This window comes from Tasmannia lanceolata, unplaced genomic scaffold, assembly GCF_043159265.1.
Source record: "Tasmannia lanceolata isolate RefF3 unplaced genomic scaffold, GAP_Taslan_0.1 ptg000015l, whole genome shotgun sequence".
NCBI lineage: Eukaryota > Viridiplantae > Streptophyta > Magnoliopsida > Canellales > Winteraceae > Tasmannia > Tasmannia lanceolata.
In genome coordinates this window covers 47221782-47241322 of record NW_027518692.1, presented here as the reverse complement: position 1 = coordinate 47241322, position 19541 = coordinate 47221782, and the positions used below count along the sequence as shown (strand labels likewise).

Below are 19541 nucleotides of genomic sequence, written 5' to 3'. Positions count from 1 at the left end.
GAATAATTCTGCCTGAGTCACTTGTGACAGTGACTGAATATCAACTTTTGTTACTATGCTTGACAGGTCCTTAGGCATCTTGGTCGTATTCAGGAGAACCGAGCTGGTCATCACCGACGTGATAATTAACCCTCTCAAAGCCTCAATGATCGGCCCTTCAAGTGAATCATCCTACATACCTTGTAGTTGTCTTCTATTTCATTGAAGAAGGTCACTAATTGAATCACTTGAGATAAAAGACAGTCAACAAGATAATCTTGAAGTTGAAGTCAAGTAGCAGACAAAAATGAAGAGATGGGTGCTTTATCTCAATGAAAGAAAGTATACTTGAGGTTTAGTTAAAATTAGTTTTTGTGTTGTTTGATCCTCATTGGTATGTGTTGAATACATAACAGTAAAAAACTTCAGGGCAGAGTAATTTAGTCATATTCAGCTGGTATCTTAATTGAGTAATTGGTAAAAATGATTTACTTCAAGTAATGGTCATTATGGTGTTAACCAGAGCTGCTACTCAAGATAAAAATTACTACATCTAAATGTTAGGGTGGTTTCAATATATAAATATGAGATTTGCTAGGGACCATAGCAGAAAGGCATTTCACGGCTGGCTGTTGCATGTGAGAGCAGTCACCTCAGCTCAACTCAACTCAACTAAGCCTTTGTCCGAAACTAGTTGGGGTCGGCCACATCAGATGAGTTAAATGAATAAGATGAAATCTGCTGAAAAGTGAGCTTTGTGTGGTTGCTCTCACATGCAACAACCAGCCGGGAAATGCTTTTCTGCTATGGTCCCTAGTAAATCCCTATAATGATAAGATATGGCTATTCTAATTTTAGGATGAATGGGTGTTCTTTAAATTCCTCGGGACACATTTTCTTCCCTCGACCTTTTCATTATCTTAATGCTAATTTGCATTCTTTTGAATGGTTCTTGCTTGATACTCTACAGCTGTGATTTTTTTTAATTTTTGGATGCTTTCCGGATAAAAAAAATTATTTGTGCAAGTGGATTAGTTCACTCAAATCTATATCTAATGGCTCTGAGTCGAAATTTTCTAACTATTGGCATTTCTGAACATGTCATTAGAGAACTAATGTAGACACCTTATTTTGTTCCGACCTGACCTGGCATTGGTGATTAGTTTTGGTGGCACTCCAACGGCGAGTTTAATGAAATTTCTCAAATTCTTCAACATCTTTGGAAAATTACCTGCTTTTCCAGAGTTCTCATCGAAACTTATTTTATCTAAGACTCTGTAGTCTAAAGATAATTCGTGAAATTTGAAATCAATTTTAAACACAAAAGTCAACAATGTTCCAAAATTGAGCCTTACTTTCATATCCATTTTATGATTATAAGATGTTGAGGAACCGAGTTGTGTCGCCATGTTGTCCGCACCCCTACCTTCAAGGATTTTAGCTACCATAGACTAATTTTAATTCCAGTTCACCTAAATTTTAAATAGTTACCATAGCTGATCAGATCATCCAAAAGGGCCCACCATCTGTGGGCCTCGATCCAATTATCACTCCAAATCGGGTGTTTGCAACTGTACAATGAAACGGGCTACGCTTACTGAATCTATGCCATTTTTTGTTTCAACGGCGCATCCCTGTTGGGCCCACAGTATCAACCATGATTGAACGGTGGAGATGGGGGCAGATTAGGCCTCTTAGTAGTGAATCACAGAAGAGTGAGTGAAGAGTTCTTTAGGAAGAAATACCAACAAAAGTACCCATTCAGAAATTGTTCTAGGAAGAGCATTTGGGGAACTAATCTGATTCTATCAATATAATTATGATATACTGGTGATGCTCTTTACATTTCCTCAAATGGGGTGCAATATTCCCACCCTAACTGTCAAGAAACATGTTACAGGCCAAATACATTCTCAAAAATGCATGAAATGTGAACTGCTTTCATCTGTGAACTGCTCGCTTTTCAAAACTGAGACATCCGGTTTCTGGTAGATCAAGAAAACAGTGAGCTTGTGGCTGATAAGATAACTTGGGCCTTGTTTCGATTGCAAGAAAAACATTTCTGACAGGAAAAAATTTCTTTTTCTTTCCCCTATCTAGATGAAAATGATATAATTATGGTTAATTTAGAGAGATATTATCATCAAAGGAATGCTACACTATACGCCCTTGCAAAACGGGTAAAATGGTACCTCCATTGGACAATATCCATTTAAAATAGCACATAAAATTATAACCATAACTGTCATAAATGGATATTGACCAATGTGTGTAAAAACAGTAGGAACTTTTAGAAATATTTTTTCCTTTCCAAACTTTTCGAGAAAATTCCTGCAATCCAAACAGGGCATTAGTAATAATGCTTTGTGGGTAGAATACACAAATGCGATAGATACCTGTATCCTTAACTACTGCGACTCTTACTAACAGGCGCAGAAGCCGGTTGTTCCATGATCTCTTCGATTGAAGGACCCATCTCACGGACTATTTTTATGGACTCAGAGAGTCTGTTCAGAAGATTCACCAGGGCAATCACTTCATTCCGTTGCAGCTGCAGCTGAAAAGCAATTATAACACTTTAATATAATATACAAGAACAGTACAAAAAATTATAGTCAACTACTTGGGATTCAGATTAAGCAGAGCCCATATGTGCGAGAAGTAATCAGGAACGGAAAAATTCAGAATGATTAGTGAGAGGATGTAATTTACAGGCTGATCCAAGTGGTTGTGGCCATTGACAGAGAAAAGGATCTTCAATGCAGTCCCTAGACCAAGGACCTGTAGCTTCCCCCAAAGTCGGCACTTTTCACATCCAACACAATCCATCAATGCACTGCAATATGTAGAGCAACTCAAATTATTTTAAAGCCTTCAGCTTTGCAATAGTTGACCGTGGCGCTACCAACTATCCCAAAACCGATTGGTGATGGGAAAGGCGCAAACCATTATCTTTATTCAGTAGCACCGTCGTGGCGCCGGGGCATTGCCGGCACAAGGCCTAGGACCATACGGCCAACTTCCGATCTGGGTCCAGTACCCGCCCAGGCCAACATGCTTTATGGAAATGAAAGCATGCCAACAGTCTTGAGTTGGGAGACAAACCTGATGTTTCTGAATTGTTTCTGAACCTGCTGCTTTAGCTCAGGTCCACTTTGTCCTTGCCACATCTTGGCTTCGTCAAATGGCAATGGACACGAGGCTTGTAACGTGGGGTTGTAGAGTAGCTGTCTCACCAATGACTGTGTTTTCATGTCCTCTGTGGGGTTACCGGTGTCATACTCGGCCTGTTCTAGATAATCTGCTGCCTGGAAACACATGACAAATATCCCACCAAAATAAAGAAAAAGAATTTCAAAATGACTGTTTAGTTACACTTAAACAAACCATGACTTTTGATTATCAACAACTATTTAATCGAGTAAGAGTTACCCAAGAAATCCAATCATCACTATTTACCAAGAAAGACTTGAATTTCAAACAACTGTTTATTCACACTTTTTCATGTCTTTCATATGTATATGAGAACAACCAACCAGCTAGACACACGAAGAATGCTAACATGAGTTAGGGTTGCATGTGAATAGCAGGTGGCTGCAAACAGCCACCTGAAATGTTGATGCAGCACAAGTTGAAAACTAACAAATTTCTAGAACGGACCAATTAAATAACGAGAATAAAAGATAGAATAAGTTTCCATAGCAGTATCTAGCAAGAAAATTCTTAAAAAAGAAAGAATATATTATACGTGGTAACACTGTCTTCTCTATAAGTACACATGTTACTGATTTCTGAATTCAACATTGATGGAAATGCAACAAAGGAACTCAAGGGACCTTACCAAGTACCAGCCAAGCATTGATTTTGTACTACCTTTCAAACTCAATTTAACTTGCTAAATTCAAACATGAAGGTAACACAAGATAAACAAACCTGTTCAATGAGGAGTCTAACTTCCTATAACAGCCCCCCATGTGTGTGAAATTTCAACAATTGTGAATGTGTTGAGGCATATGGCGGAAATCCCTTTCCACCATATAGGGTGCCAAATAGTGTGCTTACAATTTAATTCCACTCTCAAAAGCCGCGCCCATCCATTTTTTTCCAAAGGTTTCTGTTTATGATCTTTCAAGAAAAGCACATCTTCCTTACCTTTTCACTAAACTCGGTGGAAAGCTTTGATACTACTGGATTAGATACTTGATGTTATGTAGAAAAGAAAAAATTGCTAGAACAGGGTGGAGTTTGTGTCGACCATCCAAACATCCAAAACCGGTCTTGTAAACTTCTCCATCATGAATGAGAAAAAAAACCCAACAGCTAAGGATTTCACGGCATTCAAATTTCTATAGTAGGCTTTTGACCTAGTCAATTTCAGCCAGGTAGTCTTTCACCTTCTTCATGAAAATTTTCTAAAGGATTCATTAGCCGACCCCAACTAGTTTGGGACAAAGGCTTAGTTGAGTTGAGTTGAGTTGAGGCTTTTGACCGTTGAAAACCCCAAGCGACTGGTTCAAATGCCCAAAGATTCTTTTGTTATTGAGGGTTTAATCTACCAATAGCCAATCAGCAATACCAACTCTTAAACATATCTCTCCAAGTTGACATGTGCAACATCTTTCCAACTTGGACAATTAGCAAGGCATGTCACGGCAGCTACTGCAATTCCTTTTTCTCTAGCATCTTAACACCCCGAATACTCTCTTTTTTTTTGAATGGTTTTACACTCCGAATACTTTCCATAAAATATTAAAAAACAAAAAAAATACAGAGGGTTTCATTTATTTGAGAAGAGGTGTGTTTGTTGGGTGTTTCCTTCAAGCTTACCCAAGTTCAAGAGGAAGAGGCAGGCAGGAGATTGGAAGAGATAAAGGAAATGCTACGTTTTGTGTTGATCATGTTAATCTTCTTCTCAATTTCGATTGTAAGACTAACCAACTGCGCACATTAGCATCCTACAAGCAAATTATGAGTTACTAATCTTCCATTTGCCCAACCTGAACACAGCTTCTTATCTCCATTTTGAAATTATTTATTTATTTACTATTCACTGGCCAAAGAACAGATGGAGGGAGTAGGGAGATCAGGAGTAAGGAGTGAGGAGCTCCTTCAGGGTGAAATTTGTAGAGCATGTGCAATTTCACAATCTAGGAATAGTAGGTGTAATATCCACTGCACAGTTTCAAAGGCCTGGGACAATGTACGAGTGACCTTCTGATTTGAATGGGACTTTCATCTAGTGTACATTTCTACAATCTGAGTAGATGTGACTGTCTGAATTATCATGCCGCTCCCCGGCTAGGGATTAAGAGTAGAAAATGACTGGCACCATCACTGCCACGATGCTGAGAGCCTGTGGTGGTGGGTGATGGAAAGTGGGGGAGAAGTATTGTCTCTTTTTGCTGCTGTTTTTTTAATGGATTACCAGCTAAAACCCCCAAAACCAGTTTTTTTGGGGTGCATGGCTAATTTTGAGGTAGCAATATTACCCCCTACATATTTGAAATCTACATACATACTATGTGTGTGTGTGTCTGTATCTATATCGATCTATATGTGTGTGCGTACGCTGTGTATTAGTATCATAGTTAATCGCATAGACCTAGCTACGAGTTTTTTCTTTTGTCAAATTATTCACAGATAACTTTTTATGATTAAAATTTAGCGGTTTTACCAATTATTCTTTATTCTTCTCAAGAAATTAACATCAGCAATTTGTACTTTGGGAAATAAGACCAAATGGACCACAGTCAATCCAACCTTCAATGAATGATACTTGAGCGCAGGCATTGATTACAAGACCGGAATCAATGAGTAGGTAAACGTATGCTATAAAAAATAAAGCAGTTTAAAAAATAATAATAATAATAAACAGACAATACTCACCTTAGTCACTGCTCGGAGAACAAAGAGAAAAGTGAAGTACAAGTTTTTGACACGATCTGGATATCTTAACACACGGTCATACATAATCTCAAGATTTTGACCCCACTGTAATCATGCAGAGAAGAGAACAAACTGTGAGACATCCTGTCACTACAATTATAGCATACAGATAATTTCTTAAAATAACTAGCTAGTTGTTCCAGAGCACAAGTTAAGAAAATAACCAAATTGGTTGCCTCATCAAGGAGATAATCAGCAGCTATGTGGACTGAAATAGAGGAATGCAATCCAGAAATCAACTTGTACAATACTCTTTTCTCAGGACAAATTTCTCCAGATGAATCTGCAGAACATGACTGAAGCTCAATACAGACAAATGATGAATAAGCAGAAAATGAGCTACTTGAAAGCATGTGCATTCAAAATGTGTCGTTCACATTCAAAACTTCTTATATGAAACCATATGTTAGTATGCACAGAATTTGTAGTGGCTCTACTTTTAAAAAAAACAGTGCAATGAAATCATGCCATCTACTGACTGGAATAGAAATTGTTACGTCCATGGACTTGGGTACATAGTGTACACAAGTAACATCAATATATCAAATTCAATTTCATGTCAAAGAGTGCATTTGTATGAATGGCATATGATGGGGGGACCATCTTTCACAAGAATCAATAAAGAATTAAGTAGGATAATGGAACCAGTCACTAGTGTCTTTTATTCTTATATATCCTACTCTGTCGGCTTAAAACACAGTGGACCCACATTGTTTGGGTGATCCAAACCATTCATTTGACAGGTCCTCACATACATAGGGTGTGCCCAAAAAATCAGCTCCATAGGATCATCCTAACCCTTTGAGCTATGGAGGTAAAAATGGACAATTTTATGAAGATTTATACCCGTCCATTTTAACCTCCACAAATCGAAGGGTTGGGATGATCCTGTGGAGCTGATTTTTTGGGCACACCCTATCTATGTGAGGGCCCATCAAATGAATGGTTTGCATCACCCAAACAATGTGGGCCCCCACTGTGTTTTAAGCCGACAGAGTAGGAAACTTTCCTACACAATCGTGTAGGAACACTTTTGTCATATAGAGAGCGGAGATTAGATACCTGGAAGAGGAACCTCGTCTCTCGGGGTGGGCGTATTACCTTGATTAAAGCTGTATTAGCAAGTATTCTGATTTATCAATTGTCGGGTTTTAGATGCCCAATGAGTATTTCGAAGAGAATTGAACAGATTCAGCGGAGATTTCTTTGGGGGGGGGGGGGGGGGGGGGGTCTGAGAAGAAGAAGGGTATTTCGTTAGTGGGGTGGAAAAAGGTTTGTATGCCGATCAAAGCAGGTGGGTTGGGTTTTAGAAGAGTTAGGATAGTGAATCAATCTTTGTTAGGCAAATGGTTGTGGAGGTTTGGAGAAGAAGTGAGTGCTCTTTGGGTGAGAGTTATTGTTAGTAAGTATGGTTCGGATTTGTCTTGTTGGGTGTCTGAAGATAGTTTCTCGAGGAAAGGACGCACGGTATGGAGGGACATTTTGGGCATTTCCTTGGATTTTCAAGAGGCTATTAGATTCAGGGTGCAAAGTGGTGATCGCGTGAGATTTTGGTTGGATTTGTGGTGTGGAAAGGATCTATTGAAAGACGCATTTCCGGATTTATTTTTGGTGGCGTCGGCTAAGGGTGCTTTGGTTAGGGATTGTTTTCTGCGGATGGAAGGAAGGGTTATATGGGCACCTGCTTTTAGGCGTAACTTCTCTGATAGAGAAATAATATCGGTTTCCAGGCTTTTTGATGTTCTTGAGAGTTGTTATATTAAGAGGGATGGGGTGGATGCCAGGGTTTGGATTTGGAACACTGCAGGGGAATTCATAGCTAAATCTTTTTACAGCCATTTATTGCCCTCTCCTGTTACTCATGATATTGTTAGAGTGTGGTCTATCCCAACCCCCCCTTCGGTTGTTGTTTTTGGGTGGGCGGCCATTTTAGGGAGAATTCAAACGATTGACTTTTTGAGAGAAAGAAAGATGATCATTATTAATTTATGTACCCTTTGTCAAGAAGATGGGGAGTCGGCGAACCATTTGCTTCTTCATTGTAGTTTTACAAGAAAAGTGTGGGGAATGGTGTTGGGAAAGTTTGGTGTGCATTGGGTTTTTCCGAGGGACATTGCCTAGGCTCTCGAGAGTTGGCAATTTGCTCCGTGGGGATTGAAGGGGAAAGTGCTCTAGAAGCTATCTTTTCTTGCCATTATATGGTTGTTTTGGAGAGAAAGAAATGCTAGAACTTTTAGAGGCATTTCTAAAAGTGCAATCTTTGTTGCTTCAAAGGCTATGACGTTAAACTATATTTTGGGCGAAGTCATTGCCTCTATTTGATTTTGTATCCGCATTTGATTTATGGTGTAGATGGTTAGAGGTGTGCTCAACTGTGGAAAGGAGTAGTAATATTGTTCAAGCTTGGGTTCCTCCGAAGGAAGGCACGTGCAAGCTTAATTTTGATGGGTCAAGTTTAGGTAACCCCAGCCTGGCGGGTATTGGTGGGGATTTGAGGGATGATAAGGGTGAGATGATTTGGTCATTTGCCGGTCCTATTGTGATTGCCGATTCGAATGAGACGGAAGTGCGGGCGGCTCATCAAGGAATAAAGCTTCTTGAAGGGGAATATCTTAATAATGTTGTAGTGGAAGGTGATTCTATTAATATTATCAGATGGTTATCGGGTTCTCACAGGCTTCCGCGGAGGTTTGCGGACTTATTTAATGAGATCCTAGATATTATCGGAGATTCTCAGGTTGAGTTCAATCATGTTAGGAGGTCGGCAATTGAAGTGGCGGATTCTCAAGCTAGGAGGGGGTTGCATTGGAGTCTTTGGAGAAATTTGATTATCTTCCCCCTTGAGGGTGTTTTCTCTTTAGTTGTATCTGTTTTATTTCTTTTCTGTATTATTTGTCCATCTCGGTCTTTTTTAATGAATTCTACCATTCTCTCTCTCTCTCTCTCTCTCTCTCTCTCTCTCTCTCTCTCTCTCTCTATATATATATATATATATATATATATATATATATATATATATATAGAAAAGAGTTTCTACACACTAGTGTAGATAAGTTATCTACACACTAGCTTAAAATACAGTGGGGGCCACATTGTTTGGGTGATGCAAACCATTCATTTGAAAGGCCCTTACCTAGATAGGGTATCCACAAAGAATCAGATCCATAGGATCATCCTAACCCATCCAAAAATGGAGGGAAAAATGGAAAAAAATGGACAGACACTGTTTGCCACAAATCTGACCATTTTTCCCTCCACTTTTGGATGGGTTAGGATGATCCTATGGATCTGAATTTTTGTGGACCCGCGATCTGGGTAAGGGCCTTTCAAATGAATGCTTTGGATCACCCAAACAATGTGGCCCCACTGTATTTTAAGCTAGAGTGTAGAAACCTCTCTCTCTCTCTCTCTCTCTCTCTCTCTCTCTCTCTCTCTCTCTATATATATATATATATATATATATATATATATATATATATATATATATATATATATATATATATATATATATATTCGGTGCAATGGTTCTGAATCACCACTCCCCTAACCTTCTCTCATAATTTCTCAATGAATTAGATAAGGATGGCCGTTTTTTACTCGGCGAAAGAAATAAAGGGACAAGGCCTTTACGGTTATCATTAACCATGAAACACACACACACCAAAAAAGGGAAAGTCAGTACCTCACCGCAGTTCTTGATTGGAGAGCTGAGAAAATTTGAGATTTAAAAAGAGGTGTTGAAAGCAATGATCTGATATGCAGGTGCCCAACATTGCTCATGATGTACCTCAAACTAGTCTTTTGAACTTTTCAATGTTCAGCTCATTAAAATATAAGTTCAATATTGGAGACAGAAAACATTTAATTAAGATATGTCTAATTCAGAAAATCTCTCAACAGCAAGAAAAGAAGACTCGTAGAAAAATGTCATACTGTCACAGGTTCAAGAAAAGGACACGACTAAGGAACAATTTACACTAAATGATTGTAAACCCTATGCAATGGAAACCAATTATAAGTTAATGACGTCCAATGAAACCATCAAGAGCCATAAATAACACGGTACAATCAATAACATTAAAATATACCTATAAGCAGTAATATAGAATTAAGTTAATTGACCTCATCAGTGTCCTAATTGAAGCACTTTCCATGAACTAAAGCCTACAACTCAGAGATAGATGAGACAACAATATAGAGAAAAGGCTATAAAACAAGAAAATAATATGAAAAAGTGAGTAGGAACGTCTCTCAAATGAATGCCATGAAACAAGATAATTACAAATTAGCTATTACGCTCCAAGAAATAGGATTCTGCATCTAAAACCAACAACTCAAGTTCTCATAAAATATCTAAAACAAATAGATGGACTCACATTCTGGACAATTTTCTTCATAAATAGCATCCCATATTCTTCTGGCTGATGGGCCGGTATAGCCCGTGTAGCGTTCAGGGTTTAGTTGGAGATTCACATAAGTCATCTCAGCTGGGGAAAAAAAGGAAATTAGCTATCTAATACCACTTATTGTTGTCAAGGTTGAAATTCTAGGCTGAACTATAGCAGCACTCTTCAAGCAAATAAAAAAAATAAAAAGAAAGGGCGAGAACAATCAGAACCAAAACCAATGGCCTACCATTATCAGTTTCATCATCATAAGTCCAGGGATTGTCTGTTTCGATCCAGCCTCTGAAAACCTTACTATCTAGCGTACGATCGACCGTGGCCTCTGGTTTTCCCTCCAGACATTTACCAGAGGGTTTCTTAAATGGCTCAGGGAACTCATTTTCTGGACATTCACATACACTGCAATCCCTGAGACGGCACATCCCATCATCAGGAAAGAATTCGCAGTCACACCACAGCTTAACCTATTGCAAGAAACAATAAACCAGACCCTGAAAATATCAGATAGAAGACATCTAAATGTTTCTCAAGGCTCCCATTTCTACTTGATAAAATAGCACAATTTGGTAGATCATACGTAACCTTGAAATACCGGAAAAATGGGGTTGTAACAAGTTCTTGGAGTATGGGATGCAACACTTCCTTATCAAGGTTGTCAACCGTCTCATAATCACAACAACAATCCTCCACAATGCCAGTGTATTTACGCGAATCCTGTACGAGTTTCATCAGAAAAGATCAGCAGCTCATCAAATAGGCACACTAAAAGATAATGAATCATTCTAAATTCACATTAACCATAGAAAAAATAGGGTCTCTTAGATTCTTTTAACCCTCAAATTAAATGACACCCTCATTCTAAACGACAATAAAATGATAAACACACCAAAACCACACCGCAACACTACTGTACATAAAAGACTCAATTCCTCATTTTTTTTCAAACTAACCAATGATCTGATCGATCCATTGACTATCTCTAGATCATTAATCAGAAACATGATTTAAAATTTCCCCAAAATGACAGAAATGTTTCCATTTTCATCCCACCGAAACGAAATTATGTATTTGTGCTTATTCTAGCATTTCCAAAAGTTTCATCTTAAAATTTCATCATGTTTCCATCATTTTACAAGATTTTTCATCATGTATCCATCATTTTACAAGATTTCCACCGAAACCGAAATTTAAAAGCCCTAATTCTAACACCAACATTCAGCAGAAAAAACTGAATTATCTCAAATCCAGGAGAAAAAAGAAAAAGAAAACAGAAAGCAACAAATTTTAATGAATACAAAAAGGGGACTTGGAATTGAGGAATTTACCGAACACTGGCAAGGCTTATTCGTATGCCCAAAAAACGAGATCTTGGGAGCGTTTCTTGATGTTGTTACTGTCGCTACCAATACAATAATCAGAGCCCCAATCGCCCATCCCCATTTCATCCTCGCCCCCCTTGTCTGAATTCCCTCGTCCCTCTTCGTCGCCATGGATAAAGACACCGCTCCAAAACCCTAGAAATCTCAAAACCCTAACAATTTTATAAATATGCCAAGCTGGGTTCAGGGCTTATAATAACATGCCATTTGGGGTAACTTCGATTTCACGTTTCAAGTCAACCCACTGAATTTCATGTCGGGGAGTTTGGGAGAGTTTTAAGAAGGTAAGAGAAGGAAAAACAGGGGCAAGAAATGGCGGTAAAAAGGAAAAACAGGGGCGAGAAAACATGGAACCGCCAAGATCGTAATTGGGAAGACTTATTGTAATAATTTGAGTCTAACTAATAAATAAAATAAAGTAACGAATAGAGAACGAAACTGACCGTAAGATCAAAATCTGACGACTATTAGACAATATAACACGTGTACGGGGTTGTTGGTGCGTCCATGGATAAGAAGTTAAGAACTCTAGATTTGAGAGAAAATATAAATGGAAAGTCTACATTTAAGCTGCTTCCTGAAGAGAGATTATTGGGCCCGGCTTCTGATTTGTGTGATCAGATCCGTTGATTTGAATGTCAACCAGAAGGCCGCAAAATGCTGATGAAAACACATTGATCGAATGATCCTAGCCCTTGATCCAGCTAGCCTCGATCAGACCTCATTTGCCATTGGTTTTTTATTGGGCCCCACTTTACATGGTTGTATGCGTAGCCAAACATCATTGAGAGGACCTTGATTGGATGATTCTAAGTCCTTAATCTATGAAGCCTCAATCATGACTAGTTTAGGGTTACATTTAGAAATGTCAAACCGTTTTAGTAGTCTTTTATCTTATGCATGAGGTTTCAGGATAAGACCTACCCACACCGAAGCAGTTGGCTCTTCGGCATAAAGTCACGGGTATGCTCCCCGTTGACGAGTGTTCGAACCCGCCTCTGACTTACCTGATACACGTGGTGTGTGTGTCGCTGCGTGTATCCGTAGGGACTAGTCCTACTCCCGAAGGGGTAGGGACATCCTACGTCATAAAAATAAAATAAAAAGGATAAGACCTACCCCTTCTTAATGTAACCCTAAACATGCCATTTCTTGATCCCCTCCCAAACTATCTCTTCTTTGATTCCCACCATCCATAATTTTAGATTATTTTTTTGTTGGTAAAAGCATATGAATGGTGAACTCCCAACAATCAAATGATCCCAATCGTCCAATCCAGACTTCATATGTCAGACATTACCCGTAAACTTGTATGGACTGTCCAAGTTTTGGTCTACTTTATTACAGTTTATACACGGGATTAGTCATTGTATGCAAGTATAGTCATACATGAGATAGAAGCAAATCCCACTCCCCCGTTTTCAAGCTCTAACACTGCTCTTGAACATCTCCATCTACAAAACCCCCCAACAAGGCATAGCATGAATGATACCATCTCCTTAGCCCAAGTGTCATTTTGGGTTCAATTTTTGTGTAAACATTAAGGGCATATTTGGTAATAAAGAAAAAAGATTCCATGGGATATTAGTGGGACAAGTTGTGGGAGATGGGCTGAGAAGGACAGACTTGTTCTTGTGAGGGTGGGAGCAAAGGGAGCATGGAAAGCCCCTTAAGGGAAAAACAACCCAATTTGAAGTAGCATATTTTTTCACTGTTTTTAGTGGTTTCTCTTATTTTTCACTGCAAGGACATGCTTGACAACCATGAAAAATTATTCCATGAATTATTTGTGAGGCCAGAGTGTGAGATTGGGAGGGTGGTGGGTGTGAGGGAAGTATGAAAAGCTTCCGAAAATATGAAAAAAACAAAAAAAAAACAAAAAAATTAAGTATGACATTTTTTCCCCATTTTTGGGGATTTCTCACTATCTCTTCACTCCTTCCTCTCCAAGTCTCTCCCTATTCTTACTTCTCTGCCCATCTTTCACAATTGGGCCCGCGAATATTCCATGGAATGTTTTTTTCATGTTTGAGACCTTAAAACTTGCATTTTAAGTTAGAGTGGCTAGAAACAAACTACCATTGAAATTTTAACTTCAAGTTGCTAAAGAGAAAGCTAATTACTTTGAGTGCGTGGTAGACATCTCCCTTCCAGTTCCTATATTTGTACTCCGTAGCTTCATATGACATAGAAAAATTAGGTTAAAAGAAGTACAGTACATCTGAGATTTTAAAAGAACACAAAAGTCAAATCTCCTTTGAGAAAGGAAGTGACAAAGCAATGTGCAACAGCGATAGGGATAGATGAACCTTTATTTATCCCCTCTTGTACGAGGTTTGCGCTTAGACCTGTGGCGTGAACAAGGCCACATGCAGTTGCGCTTCTGCCGCTATACCGTTTCCTATATTACAAAGAAAGATTAGCAGGGCTTGATAGATGTTTTATTGGGAAATGTGAAGTATATCAGCCCTTTTACAGTTAGAGATACACTGTAGCCGGGTGTCCCAAGTAATGAAAAGGAGAGCATTTATCATATCCCATTTTATTTTCTCACCGGTAACAAGTAGGAACTCTTTAGTTACTGTGGAAATGATATCTTATTTTGCAAATAAGATTACTTTAAGTTAATCTCATGAGATTTTACATGATGTGTCCGCGTGAAGCCCTTTTTAAAGTACAATGCAGCCCACTTCTTAAGATGATCCAAACCATTCGTTTGATGGCCCACTTAAGATGATACAAACCATTCATTTGATGGGCCACAATGGCTGTACCCCTTAAATCATCTCCATGTGGTGATCCGAACCCACCAGGGCTAGGACTTCACGTCTCTAATCTAGTTGTTACTCGGACATTAAGGGCCCAAAGTGACTCTCTGGAATGGATGGAGCGAGTCAAGTTTGACAAATGCTATTCTTTCCCTTTTCTCACTCCTCACATAAAAGGCACAAAAGCGCCTCAGAAAATGATTGTTAAACAGTCTTGGATCACTTTGAAAGCCACTATGGTTGATACTAAGCTATTGAACCATTATCTGCATATAAGATTATATGCAAATAACTTTCACGGGATCTCGACCGATACCTACCTTATCACTGCCGATGCCATAAATCCAAATTTATTGAACAAAAGTTTCTTGGCTAAGTACTGATAATTATATTTCATTTTCAAAATTGAAATTTCAAACAATTTGAATTTTCACTCTATATATTTTTTTGGGATATCAGTAAAAAAAGGACATTTGATTGAAAATTTCTAATTTGAGTACTTTATTGCAAATTTAAAACCACGGGTGAATTATAATTAATTTAGATAATTTCATTGTTTTCATACCCCGTAAGCATGACTTCCTGACAAGTAATTGTGGGTAACTTGAATCGAAGAACAGCTACATTCCCCGGTGTTAAGGACATGCCTAGATCAACCTACAATAATGACATCGTACAGATGGAGAATGTAAAAAACAAAAAAATCTCAGATGATCTGTGTATTTGCTTTAAACAATATATAAATTACAGGCGCACAGGAAGTTTCATGCATACTTATATATATATATATGTGCAATTTGTATTAATTATAAAATTTAGTCTTAAAAGATCTCATTAACTTTTTTCTAGCTTTCTCCATGTTAAATTAGCTTAACATCTCTTGACAGATTTTTTCAAGGATTGAAATTTTAACTATGAGGCTATGAGCTCGTTGAGTGGCTAGAAACCATGTGCACAAAATGAAAAGAAGTTGTGTGTTACAGAGATAAAATGAAAAGCACATCTGTATAATCTCTATAGCTGACTAGATGAGTTGACTCGGGACAACTACGCGTGTGCGAGTAGAGCCTGAGCTGATTCAATAGTGTCTGTACCTACAAGTGGAGACTAACATTAAATCATCCGGGTGACCGCCAAAATAAGCGACGGTGAAGATTATTGGGCACGTGCCTTGTTTCTCAATTGGAAAACAATTTGAAAACATGATCCTGTGTGAAAAAATAAAAACGGGAGTGATATGACTGATGACTTGACCCTTTACAAGATTTATTTATTGCTTTATGGGGATTTGAGCTCCCTTCCTTTGTCTTTCAGTGGACGTGGCTCCAATGGTCGATGCCCGTTTCTTTTCACAAAATGGGATCCCATTTTGCTAGCGATGCTTTTCCTAATTTAACTAATAGTTAATTTTAGTTTTAAAGTTTTGATTAGGAGTAAGATTTTATGAGCAAAATATATATATATAAAGAGAGAGAGAGAAAACATTTCCTACACACTTGTGTAGGTAAGTTACCTACACACTACCTTAAAATACAGTGGGGGCCCACATTGTTTGGGTGATCCAAACAATTCACCGTATAACTGCTACGGTAGGGACGCAAAGAGTCAAAATCTTGCTTACAAGCCTATGAAACATTAGTAAATATTCCTGCCAAAAATATATAAAACTAACTCCAGTATCCACATACAGAAGAAATTATATGATGGGTGGCCGTGAAAACATGTGAAGTTTAAAAAGTATGTTACGGCCCACTCTATCCGATGATTCAAACCGTCCATTTGTTGGGCCACAATATAAATAGATTGTGCCCTAAAAATCATTTCCATAGGATGATCCTAACCCTCCGATTTATAGAGGTACTGCCTTAAAAATCATTCACGAAATCTTCTATAGATCGGAGGGTTAGGATCATCCTATGGAAATGATTTTTGGGCACAACCTATTTACGTTGTGGCCCAACAAATGGACAGTTAGGATTCACGTGAAGGGGGTATTGAGGGGAGGGAGTGTATGTGAAATCAAAAGCGTGACTCAGCAACATTTGGCTGGCCTTATAGTTGCCATTCAGATCAACGGATTTGATCACGTAGACGACTCAAAAGCAGGCCCCAATAAATATATTTTATGAAAGACCGTAAAAGTGACTTTCTTTTTAGCATTTTTCTATAAAAGAAAAAGAAATTAGCATATCTACTGACCATGGCTCCATCTCTACTAGCGTCTCTTAAATATTTCACGTCCATCCCATTTGAGAAAAATTTCCCCTGATTCCACAAGCATATGTAATAACTTACATCATTTAGGTTCATCGGTTAAGCCCATGAAAGCAAATAGGAAGCAAATAATGTAAAATACAGTAATGGCCATATTTGGCAACCATGCTTTTTTCATGGAATATTAGCTTCCCTATGCTGGAAACTTGATAAACTAATATTCCATGAAAAAAAATTTCATAGCTGCCAAACATAGCTGATGCCTTTTTTTTGTTCAATTTTCTTCTGTATCAAAAGAGTTTTATATGGTGTATCCAAGTAGGTGTGTGATTTTTTTTTAAAAAAATGCAATAGAGCCGACCTTGTTCACAGATCCAAACCATTCATTTATTGGGCCCCACCATAGTACTACTAGAATTCTGATCCAAGCCCACCCACATTACATCAGCACGATCTAAACCCTTCATTCCGTAGGCTCTATCATCTAATGACGTGATGTGACGCGACCCCATGCTCCTTTTGGATTATGAGAATTGATTTTGAGTCCAATAATCAGTTTTGGACTCAAAATCCAAAAAAGAACAGGGCCTTAAAAGTGTACTTAATTGTTTTGTTCAATAGTGTGTGGGTGGATAGTAAAGAAGAAAAAATGAACACTGGTTCATATTCAATGAATGGTTAGAAATGTCTCATCTACAATGGCCCCCCTCACAATGAAGGATTTGGATCATGCTGGAAGCAGTCAAGCTTCTTATGGCTTCACATATTAATTAAGAGCTTCTTATAGTGAAATGATATCTGTGCCAAGTGTTTCCCTTCTTATCTAATACAATAAGCTGCGATGAAAAGAATAGAGTTTTTTCCATTTTTTTTAAAATTACATGAGAATTACACATCACATTTTTTTACTTTTTTGAACAAATGCACCCATTCAACTCATATAATTTCAATCCTACCCCCTCTTTTATGCTTTTAACAAAGGCACCCATTAAATCATATAATTTCAATCCTACCCCCTCCTTTATGCTTTTAACAAAGGCACCCATTAAAGCCATATAATTTCAATCTTACCCCCCTTTTTTATGGTTTTTTAATAAAAATCTATAGGGTGATCTTAACCATCCGATTAAACATCTATAGATTGGAGGGTTAAGATCAGCCTATGGAAATGATTTTTGGGGCACAACCTATTTGTGTTGTGTTTCATCACATGGACGGTTTGGATCAACCTATGACGTGGTCCGTACAGTTCTTTGTCGGCCCGTGCATCGCACGGGTTTTTTACTAGTATTATAATATCACATAAGTAAAGGCTGCATTTATACCTGATTGGTGGTAACCAAAGCACATGCTCCCACGTCACTGGATATCTGGATAAATATCAATTTCAATAAAGCAAAAATTGTAAGGACTTTTATTAGATTTGCATAGCACATGTTTGTTTTGGCTCTTGTGGTGATCGATAAGGTTTTGAGCTGAGAACACCTTAACCACGTGTGTTAATGTTGGGGTATCGTAATGGGTTAATAGTTTGTGTGGGCCCGATGTAAGCCTGATATAATTAGGGGTGTAAACGAGCCGAGCTTGGCTTGGCCAAGCTCGGCTCGGCTTGTTAAGCTCAAAAGCTCGGCTCGCGAGCCTTACCGAGCTCGGGTTATATTAAGTTCACACCCCTCATCTTCCATGGACAGCCCTATCTAGCGTAATTTGACTACTTTTTTTACACTATGGGGGGTGGTCCAAGTGACAAATGGGGTTCCAAAAATGAAGTGACATATTTTGTCTCCCCCTTTCACTCCCTGGACAACCCTTTTAGTGTGTGTGTGTGTGTGTGTGTGTGTGTGTGTATATATATATATTTAAATATATTAAATTCTTAACGAGCTGAGCCGAGCCGAGCCTGGCCTAAATCGGGCTCGGCTCGGCTCGTTAAGGATTCGAGCCGAGCTTGAGCGAGCTTCCGAGCCCGAGCCAAAATTGACACCCTTACCTGACAAGGTTAGTGGGCTTATTTGAGAAATAAGAGTTCGTAATTGGTAGATCCGAAGGTTTCCATAATCGTTATTTTAAATACGAGATTGGTCTTTGCTCTCACATATAAGGTTGTTATTTCTTCCTATATACATAAGAAAGTTGAGAGACTGCCTCAAATTGTTTTTTGTTTTTGTTTTGCAGAGAATCAAAATCATCCAATGACTTAGAATTCATCTTCCCCAAAAGTTCAAAACCCATCGAAAGAAGTATTTTTGTCCCATTTCTTCTTGTGGTTAATTTCTTGAACCTAATGCTTATGATTTGATCACGCAATCTTATAAGTTTTACAAAAATTCCTTAAAACCAATGTTAGAGCAATAATCAACATTACTGTCATACTCAAGTTAAGAAGAAGAAGACGACGACGACGAAGAAGAAGAAGGTTACAACTTGGGTCGGGATTTTTAAAAAAAACCTAAAACAAGATCCGACTCTTTAAGGTGTACTGTGGCTTTCTTAAATATCTATTGAATAACATGAGAAATTAATTTTCAGTATATTGGTATAATTGTTTTCATTAAGGGTATAATTGTTTTCATTGAGGTGATCAGGTTTCTGATGTGGTTTTTTTCTTAAATTCATGCACTTTATTGCTTAAATCTAGAGATTTTTGGTGTGAAGATTCATTGTTTTCTCCAATCTTTCAAATTAGTCATTATTCTAAATTAAACATTAAAAAACCCTACCTGACACTAATAACTATCACGAATAGGGTCAGGTTCATGAATCTCGGGTATTCTCATAAAAAATTCAACCTTGACCCAGTCCAAGATAATTTCTTAGGCAGGTAGAGTAGGGTTCGTGAAAACCTGACC

The 19541-nt window shown here is 38.2% G+C and overlaps 1 protein-coding gene across 1 annotated transcript; it reads right to left on the bottom strand.

Annotated features, from left to right (window-relative positions):
- Nucleotides 1-1764: 1764 nt before the first annotated feature.
- Nucleotides 1765-12097, bottom strand: LOC143891616 (endoplasmic reticulum oxidoreductin-1-like). The gene is made up of 10 exons (XM_077396143.1): nt 11657-12097; nt 10914-11045; nt 10561-10795; nt 10302-10412; nt 6090-6208; nt 5866-5970; nt 3085-3287; nt 2692-2815; nt 2376-2536; nt 1765-1964 (listed from the first exon to the last, which is right to left on the bottom strand). The coding sequence occupies exons 1-9, from the start codon at nt 11819-11821 to the stop codon at nt 2384-2386; spliced, it is 1347 nt and encodes a 448-aa protein (XP_077252258.1). The 5' UTR covers nt 11822-12097; the 3' UTR covers nt 1765-1964; nt 2376-2383.
- Nucleotides 12098-19541: the final 7444 nt, after the last annotated feature.